The sequence below is a fragment of the Myripristis murdjan genome, chromosome 8 (genome assembly GCF_902150065.1).
Source record: "Myripristis murdjan chromosome 8, fMyrMur1.1, whole genome shotgun sequence".
In the NCBI taxonomy this organism is placed as follows: Eukaryota; Metazoa; Chordata; class Actinopteri; order Holocentriformes; family Holocentridae; genus Myripristis; species Myripristis murdjan.
Window position 1 is genome coordinate 1,826,407 of NC_043987.1, and position 9,749 is coordinate 1,836,155.

Consider the following 9,749-nt stretch of genomic DNA (forward strand, 5'->3'; position numbering starts at 1 on the left):
TTGGTGGTTGTTGCCTTACATCACTGAGGTCATAGTTCACCCAGCTTTTTATTCATCACTACATTACATCCTTATTCATGTCTTTATGTCTATTTAGAAAAAATAGTGCATGAAAAATGTGAAAAAACAAACAACATTTTCAGTTACAGAAATATAAAACCATATGATTTTATGCTGACTCTAGACTCACCGCTACATCCCTGCACAGTGAAAACTATGCAGTAACATGAACACACAATTCCCAACTTGTCCAGGCCTTGGTGATCAGTGCAGGATCTCTCTCTTGTCCCGAACTGTCTTCCACATTGTTGCTCAACAGCTTTGAGCAGACACACCCACCTCTCTCTCTCTGCGCTCCATAGCTCTGCCACTTCCTTCACCCAGTCAGACTGCCACAGCTCCATTCGTGTCGACTGCCCAGAGTCCGCGAATACAGCCTTAAACCCATAACCATCATCTCTTCCACGCCAGCCGTGCACATACACACACGAGGAAGTACCACAAGCAAAGGTAAGTTATGCTGCTTTCATTGTTTTTAACATCATGTCTAATCAGTTTTGTTTCTGGGGGAGCACATTAAGGCTTTCCTTCTAGACTTAAACTAAACTCATATTCCTATCTGTGTGATGGAGGGTGCTTCATGGCTGGGGATAGAGATCCATAGTGTTTCATTCTGAGAAGGCAGCCCTCTCTTCTAAGGATAAAGAAATGTGCCACCCAAAGTCATGGCTGGAAGGTATTGCTTGGAACCATTCAGGTGGCTCACTGTAATCTTTCTGGGATCAACCACTGCCAAAGTGACTGTGAACCAGCTTCTTCTTGGCCTCATGATTGGGATGTAAACAAAACTAAGGTCTCAGTATTGAATCAGGGTGTGTTTCCTCTGTTGGGCCTAAGTAATCCTTAGGAGAAAACACTGCGAGGTAACAGGCGAGGCGTGTTTGCACAGTTTGCACCACAGCTGATAAAGGTCCTCTGTTATCTTAAAGTCATTACTGAGCTTAGAGTGACCTACAGGCAGGGATGTAGTGTAGGGTAAAGCCATCCAAAGTCACTTTATCGACTTCTAATTTGGTAAATATTAACTTTCTTAGGCATTATGACAAAACATTCTCGTATAGGATGGGATCTTTCAAGGGAAAAAAGCATAAGTTTATGCCTTTTTAGTGTTGCTTGCTCACTGGCTTGAGGCCATTTACTCTCCTTTACATCTAGAATTACCCCTACATCACTGATCACTGGTCTTAAGGTTATGGCTAATTCTAAAACTTCTATACTTAGACTCGATATCACAAGAACACAGCTGCACATCGTCAGCAAAAATTATATTTCTTAACAAAGCATCTCCCTCTCATTCTCTGTTCTCTGCTTTAAACTTGCAGCAGCATATCTGCAGACAGTCCCAGCCAGCCACATTCCAGCAGCCTCTCTTCCTCTGTTCAGACATGTCGCTCTACAGTTTTGGCCTGGAGCCACTGTCCTGCCACGCCTGGAACAAAGACAAGACGCGTAGGTGAAACTGCAAACTAGTCAGGCCGCATTTCCTTATGGGAGAACACACACATGCATGCACTTATATACATATATAAATGCATAAAATTTGGTAAGCATAGACACATCATCGCTGTCATGTCCTTCCACAATCCATGGGTTCAGTATCGGGTGGGACTGCACTCTCAGTGCAGCAGATGCATTTTGTCTCTTCACTGATTCCATTAAAGTTGTCTGGAGAACTGCAGTGAATCTGATTATCAATGCAGGAAATGGACTGAAGATCTATACTGTATGCATCTGACTGCACTTAAGTTGCAGGACTTTGATTGCTACTTGTGCATTTAACATTATATTTACTGTTGTACAGTACGGTGCATTGTCATGACTTGTTTTCATCATTTTCCAGTGGTCATCAGGCCAATTTTTAGCATGAGTCACCCCAGTGAGAGCTAGGATTAGTGCTGGTGTTTGCAAATACATATCATTTATAAAAATCCATTTTTTTCTCCTGTGGCTTGTCCTGTAGTAACTACAGTTTTCCTATGGTGCTTCATGGTATCTATGAGTATATACTCCTAACCATGGCGCTACCACAGTTTTACCATGATACTGACTGATTATTAAAATAAAGAAAAACAATTAAAAATTATTAATAAGTAATATTAAATTTAAAAATATAAAATTATATATGGAGTATTACTTTCTGTCAATCATCTTTCTAATACTGATAAATGTTTAATTTAGTATGCACAGTGAAATGTGTTTTTTTTTAAATTATTTTTAATATTTATATAATATATTTTTATTTTTTTTATTAAATATAAAATTAGTTCACATTAATAATTCTTTAATATGGATGAAGTAACATGAAATATTGCTGTGATACTTAATGGTAACTAACACAACTGTGGTGTTTTTTTTAAGTATCTTAAGGTAACTATGATTGATTAGTGGTAATACTGTATAAAAACAGTGATTCAACAATAGTTAGTAACACAATGGTTTTACTATTACCATAGTTTGTTTAGAATAGTAAAGCCATAGTTAATTTTAATAAAATACACTCTTTGTATTATTTTATGTTATTATCAGTTTTATCATTAGAAGCAATAGTAATTATACAGCCCAGATCATGATATTGTGAAGGTGCAGGGATGTTGATACCTATTTCTCCCCAGAGATTGCAATAAGCCCCAACAACAACGTGGTGACCATCTACGAGAAGAAAGGCAAAGAGTGGAGTAAGATCCACGAGCTGACCGAGCACAGTGGCCGGATCACAGGTACTGTCCAGCACAGCTGCCAGCAGTGATTACAAGACATGACATGTGTTTAGCTGGACCCACTGAAAGGTTTCACATAGTGTCAACTGAGCAACAAAGCAAAGCCAAACGCTAGAATGCAGAGCAAGACACATTATATGTAATACAACACAGAAGGAGGGCTGCTTATGTGTTTTAGCTTTGAAACTAGCTGGGCAGGCTTTTATTTCAGGACGTTTTATTTCACCCTCTGAACAAAATTCACCTTATTAATTTTTATTTTTGTTTTTATGAGATAAAAACAAATCTCCTCTTTTTGTAATTTTGTGGTAATTTTCTTTTAAATATATAATCATAAAAAATATAAATATGCATTCAGGTCTCTGATAACTTTTTTTTTTTAAATTTCAGTTTGTGTTGTGGTTTGTTTTTTTGTTTTCAGTATTTTTGGGGCAATTTCATGGTATTTTTTCCTAAAGTTTTGGTAATTGCGTAGTAATTTTATAGTCATTTTCTTGTAATTCAATTTTAAATACTCATATTAACATAACATTTTAAATGTTAACAGACATGAACTTTGATGATACATTTGAATTCAGGTTTTAATGAAAACCAAACAGTGCAGTGTTCTGAGCCCCCAGGTTATGACCGCAGAGATGAATGGTATGGTATGTGATGTGACTGCAGAATGATAACCGTGTCCACAGGGATTGACTGGGCACCAGAGTCCAACCGCATAGTCACATGTGCCTCTGACCGGAATGCCTATGTTTGGACACTGAAGGACGGTATGTGGAAGCCCACCCTGGTCCTGGTGCGGATCAACAGGGCCGCCACCTGTGTGAAGTGGTCTCCGCTGGAGAACAAGTTCGCCCTGGGCAGCGGGGCTCGCATCATTTCTGTGTGCTACTTTGAGGAGGAGAACGACTGGTGAGCAACATGAAGAAAAAAATTAAATTAACATTTAAGAAAAAATTCATGTATCCCCTGCAGTAATTTTCATGTACCCCATCATCATCCCATTCATCACGAGCCACTTTTGTTCTCAAAACAAACACCACACACGACTTAGTCTCATGTTGTATGTTCAACTAGTGAGAGAAATACAAGTTTTGGAAGGCTGCTGAGGCTGAACCCCTGTTGCTTCCCTTCAGGTGGCTGAGTAAGCACATCAAGAAGGCCATCCGCTCCACGGTGCTGAGTCTGGACTGGCATCCTAACAACATCCTGCTGGCAGCCGGATCTGCAGACCTCCACTGCAGGTAGGGCCATGCACCGTGTAACATGTAGAGGAGGGTACGCAGACTGGACAGGTGGTTTTAACATTCACTGGATTCTGGGATTCTGAGCAGCTCTGGGGGCAGCAGTACAACATGTTTTTAATAAACTTGATTGGTTCCATAAATGCTAAATAAATAACTAATAACCTTAATAGCAGAGTTAAACCTCACTGGGTGGAGCCAAAGAGCTACAGCTCAGAGTACAAGCTTGGTAACTGGTAAACTTGAAAGGCAAAGAAGCAACTCTGGTCAAAGTACAAATAAAAAAATATTCATGAGAATAACATGTTTTTCATTCATTCATAATCTTGGCAAGTCAGCAGCTATCAAGATGTAACTCTAAAAATATAAAGTTATGTATCTGTTAAGATGAAATCAATTATGAATAGATTAAGGCATAGAGCAGCAAAACAGCTTCCAAAAGAACACTTTTAGCACATAAATGAATGTGGACTAAGGGGTTTGGGCCAATATAGATAGATAGATAGACAGATAGATAGATAGATAGATAGGTATACTTTATTGATCCCAGACTGGGAAATTCACAAAATGAAAAGTAATAAGTCACAGTAACCAATTTTTGAGGAAATTAAACGTCTCTTGTCTTATTTTCTGTCTTGTTTTTGAATTGGAAAGTAGATCTGGCAGGTTAGTGTCTGCAGGGAACTTCTGCATAATAACCTTGTGCCATGAAGAACTGACGTGATAGTTTTTTCATAAATAATTGTAATTACACAGGAAAAAATGAATACTGGGACTTGTTTCCAAATATTAATTTATTAATAACTGGAGTTCTAAGCAGGATTATAAAGCTTTTGAACCTGTCAGGTATCCTAGTTTCTTAACAAAATTGCAATATTAGCATTATTAATAACAACTGTGCATCCATCTCTATTTCCACTGATTTTGTTTTACTATTACAAAATGAATTAATTAGCACTTTTAAAGCATTTCTACAGGCTGCATTGTCTGTAAGTAATAACTGATTTCTGTTGGTGATGATGATGTTGATACTTGTGCCCATTTATTTTAGCAGCTTCTTTGACTTCTGTATCATTTATACTTTATTGCATATGTATAAAGGAGGAGTATTGAATAGCATGGACTCAGACAATTCATTTGCTTGAGTTTTAATGTAATGTTAGCAATTTTATTAAATTTTGAGTGATAGTAAAAGCAGTGACTGATTAAATCCTACTCACTAACTGATGTCCACCACGTGCTCGTCAGGGTTTTCTCAGCCTACATCAAGGACATCGAGGACAAGCCCGGGCCCACTGCCTGGGGTGCAAAGATGCCCTTTGGGGAGGTGCTCCTGGAGCATAAGGACTGTGGAGGCTGGGTGCACAGCGTCTCCTTCTCCCCCAGTGGAGACCAGCTGGCCTGGGTGGCCCATAACAGCAGCATTACTGTGGCCGACGCCGCCCAGGGGAAGGAGTGAGTAATGCAGTGAAGCCACGACATATGTCACTGCATGTTCGGGAGTTATTACTGTACTGTCTTTGTTTTTGAGGTAACATCTAACTTTTAAAATGTTAATGGCCAAACCCAAGACTAAAGGATACCTAAACTAATTTATATATAACTAATTAAACTCATTCATATTTAGCCCTACATCTAGGTAGCATTCTGTTGATAAGGTTATTAATACTAGTTATTAACAGTAGTAGTTAATTCAATTTTCTGTCTGCCACAAATGCAGTGATGATTTGATGGCAACCAGTCTTTCCTTCCCAGTTTCAACATGAAGCAGCCCTCTCATCACACTTATCCATAACTCCTCTCAACTTATCAGACCAGCCGTGGACTACAGCCCCCATTAGCCCTGGGCTGGCTTGTCATCCTTGTAACCTAGACTGGGGGATAGCTCCACTCTCTCTCAGCCTAGGGCTTACTATCCCTGATTTTCTGGGTTTATCACCAAAAAGTCGGGGTCAGGGACTGCAGTGTGAAACGAGATTACAGTCACTATGCTTCTGAAGACTTTAACCCTGGGCTTTGATTTTCAAATGTGTATCCTTAGCCCAGGGTTAACCAGTAGGCATGGGTTAATAAGTGCTAATATGAATCGGGGCTAACCCTAAGCCCTGGGCCACAGTTAGTTCAGGGTTTAGTTAACCTCATTTTTCCACAGAGGCCTGTGCCTGCATTGACTTTCCCAATGGAAAGTGAACCCAAAAATCCCAGTCTATGTGACACTGAAAACCTCTGTTTTCACCTCGTCAGACATAAAACATCTTTCACTAGCCTTTCTCTGGACCTTCTGTTGACATCAAATGACCTTTGTGACCTTTCTGATCTCTGTCTCATCAGGGTAACCCAGCTGACCACAAACTATCTGCCTCTCCTGAGCGTCCTGTATGTCAACCCTACTGAGATTGTGGCTGCGGTAACTAGCACCTACTCTATGTGTGTGTGTGTGTGTGTGTCTTTTGATCCAAGATGGAGTTAGATTACCGTAATATAGAGAGATGATGATATACAGTATGGCAGCATGATATGTTGACCTAACCAACAGATCAGTTGTTTTGGCACAAATACTGGTGACATCCTCCTTAGATTAGATCATATGTGTCTTTCTACAGCCATTTTTTGCGTCCTCTATTGATTAAGTAATCAGGGTGGCAAATAAATGCCATCCTCAGTCAAATAATAACAAAATGGCTGAAAAGATACTAGCATACACCTCATTCTCAAATTATATATATTACTAGACACTACTAAATTCATGAACTTGGTGGGAACTTTGGTGGGATTCATGAAAGCACAGTAAAGACGGCTACTTCTGTTTTTAACTTGTTAGCCTGGAGATAACAGAATGACCAAAGCAGAGGTGAAAAGCTGTCATCACTGCAAAACTGTGTTTCCGCATTAAGGAGAATTCTACTTTACTGTTGTTACCACACAGTATTTCTGGGTGATGAAGTCCTCAACATTCAAGTAGTTATCTCTTGCTGCCATTTGAGGCCACTATTATGCAAAATCGCCAGTTTCAGGACAAGTATCCAGTGCTCATTAATTTGAGCACTGATATAATTCTTGATATCAATATATTTAATCTGTGTCTGCCAGGGCCATGACTGCTGTCCATACCAGTTTACTTATAAAGGCCCAGGTGCTCTGGAGTTTGTGAAGAAGCTGGACATCCCCAAGCAGACCTCCAAGGGCAGCATGTCGGCCATGCAGCACTTCCGCAACCTGGATAAGAGGGCCACTGAGGAGGACAGCAATGAGCTGCCCACCCTGCACCAGAACAGCATCACGTAAGAGGCACCAGCATCACCTTAAATACAGAACTGTAGCCTGTATTATTGATATAGCTTGGCTCAGTGGTTCTCAAACATTTTCAAGTCATGATCGACCCTCAAAGAGACATATAACGGGACCACAGTTCCTGGTTGGCTAACATTTCATCTCAGAGACCCATATTGGAAGATTTGAGTTGTTGCTGGTTTAGCACTGAACTGTAGAGATGTATTCAGTGCAGAAAGTAATGATAGTAAGGTTGAAGCCTATGATACAGTTGTCATTCTTCATACATTCTCCATTTTGGATCATTTTTAGTGATGTAAATTATATTGATAGTCGATAATTCCTCAATTTGCTGAGTGACCCCTAGAACTTCCTCAAGAACCCATGGGAGTCCTTGGACCCTAACTGGCTTATGGCATTCTGGTAACTTCATCATAGTTCAGATGTCTCAGACTGTATTCCAAAGTGTTCACTATCTCCCGATAGCACACTCTACCCAGCGTCAAACTGATCCATGATTAAATAGTACTGATGTCGCCTCGACATAGTTTTTTCGTCGGCACAACATCAACGACTCATCCGTTTCTCATGTCTGGAGATCATTTTAAAGCCATGTCTCCATAGTAAAACAGATGGAGTGCCTACATCAGAACTACATGAGCAAGATGCTTTTTCCAGTGTTCAGTCTATAGGTATACAGTCTTTTAGTTTATTTGTACATGGCCATATCTCTATTTGGCCTTCACGATGGAGCCACCTGTGGGTTTCAAACACAGCTCCAAAGCTCCTGTACAGTGTGACTGTATCTGCAGAGAAAGTAGACATGAATTCCATGTCTGTCTGTGATCTGTGTCCTGCAGCCAGCTGTGTGTTGTGTCTGGGGAGAGAGCCAAAGTGGAGAAATACAGCAGTGTGGGTCTGGATGGAGCGATGGTGATCTGGGAATTTAAGGTACAGCATGTTACACTTCTATATACAAAAATAACAGTTTTCTCCAGAGTACTAAAAGATAGCTGGCAAGTAATGTTGTGGCTACCTTCTTCTTTTCTTCCACTCCCCGCCATTACACACATTTCATATCCCGCAATTTCAGTATGTAAAAATTCTGCTACAAATCATCAAACTCAAACTTTGTTTATTTAACAATTTCAGTGGATCAAAGTGATTATTTTTCAGAATGTTAGCTGGGGGGAAGTCCAGCTCAATGGCAGGAGGCTAACAGTTAGCATTTGGAGCATCCAGCCAGTATCCAGCACTCAGTAACAATGAGAGGAAGAGAGCACCACTACTGTCCTATAGAACAGCTCATACAGTGAGAACTGATCAATTTGACAGAAATTTGTTCTTTTGATTCTCATTCATATCTCCTTAAAACAGATCAGATTAGCGGATTAGCACCTTTACTTCCATTGTTGTTGTTTTTTCATTTTCTCTTTTTCATTTATTTTTCTTTTTTTTTTTGTTTTTGGCAAACTTGACTGCTGTGTATGTGGTAATTTTCAGAGAAGTTCTAGTTTTTGTGAATGTCTATGAAACTGGAGTTTCATAGAGTACGTTTTTAAATGCTGTTTCAGAAGCTGTGCCACCCTGACAGAGAATCAGATTGTGGGGGAAATACTTTTACTGTTTTGGCTGGAAAAAAAAAAAAGATATCAGTACATCAGTACAAAAATATTGGTATTGGCCTGTCAAACTAGATATCAGCTGAACGCCGGTACAGATCAGCTCTTCCCTTGAAAAACATTTTTGTTTTATGTTGTTGTTCTGCAGCACTGAGACTCAGGACAGATCTGTGGATCAACCAGTGCATCTTCTTTGTCTGCATCAGTGGTTTGTATCGTGCCACTTCCAGTTAACCTGCAAACAGTGAAAAGATGGACTCACTGATACGCTGCTATCAAGAGGAAGACCCTGTCAGGATATGTGCTTTGTGATGTCCATCAATAAATCAATGCCCTTACATAAATAAAGAGGTTTCTTTCTACAGGTCAGACACGCTCCTTCTGTGCTCAGTTCTTCTCATTCTCATCACTGCAATGCAATATATTGATCAATATATTGATCATTTTAGAATTATCACTTATTCCTATATTCTTATATCTTATATATTCTCATCATTTATTCCTATATTATTCCTGTCATGTTTTTTGTATATTCTCATGTTGTAATTTTGTTTCTGTTTGCACTCTCTGAATGCTGCAATCCATTAGTTTTCATTCATGTCTGTTTAGTACAATAGTAACACTAATAACAATTTAAAAAAGACTAAATGTACAGCCAAGTAAACACCACACACACACACACACACACACAGTATTTTAAAGGAGAAAGCTTTATCAGCCCTCAGTCTTCATATGTGACTGTGTTCTCAGAGCAGGGGCGGAGTGGACACAGGTGAATGGGGGGACATGTCCCCCTCACTTCTGCAGCCTGTCTCCTCTGTCCCCTGCACTTAATTCCA

General features: G+C 39.7%; 1 protein-coding gene across 1 annotated transcript; it reads left to right on the forward strand.

Annotated features, from left to right (window-relative positions):
* Nucleotides 1–366: 366 nt before the first annotated feature.
* LOC115364489 (actin-related protein 2/3 complex subunit 1A-A) lies at nucleotides 367–9,281 on the forward strand. Its single transcript, XM_030059082.1, has 10 exons — nucleotides 367–510; nucleotides 1,383–1,509; nucleotides 2,673–2,777; nucleotides 3,464–3,686; nucleotides 3,911–4,018; nucleotides 5,267–5,473; nucleotides 6,350–6,425; nucleotides 7,109–7,299; nucleotides 8,149–8,239; nucleotides 9,059–9,281. The coding sequence occupies exons 2-10, from the start codon at nucleotides 1,446–1,448 to the stop codon at nucleotides 9,062–9,064; spliced, it is 1,071 nt and encodes a 356-aa protein (XP_029914942.1). The 5' UTR covers nucleotides 367–510; nucleotides 1,383–1,445; the 3' UTR covers nucleotides 9,065–9,281.
* The last annotated feature ends 468 nt before the right edge of the window (nucleotides 9,282–9,749 follow it).

Excerpts from the sequence above, each read along its gene's own strand:
- LOC115364489 (XM_030059082.1), top strand. The coding sequence starts at position 1,446 with ATGTCGCTCTACAGTTTTGGCCTGGAGCCACTGTCCTGCCACGCCTGG. Across the intron at positions 4,019-5,266 it reads TCTGCAGACCTCCACTGCAG|GGTTTTCTCAGCCTACATCA; the intron begins GTAGGGCCATGC and ends CGTGCTCGTCAG. Across the intron at positions 6,426-7,108 it reads CTACTGAGATTGTGGCTGCG|GGCCATGACTGCTGTCCATA; the intron begins GTAACTAGCACC and ends TGTGTCTGCCAG.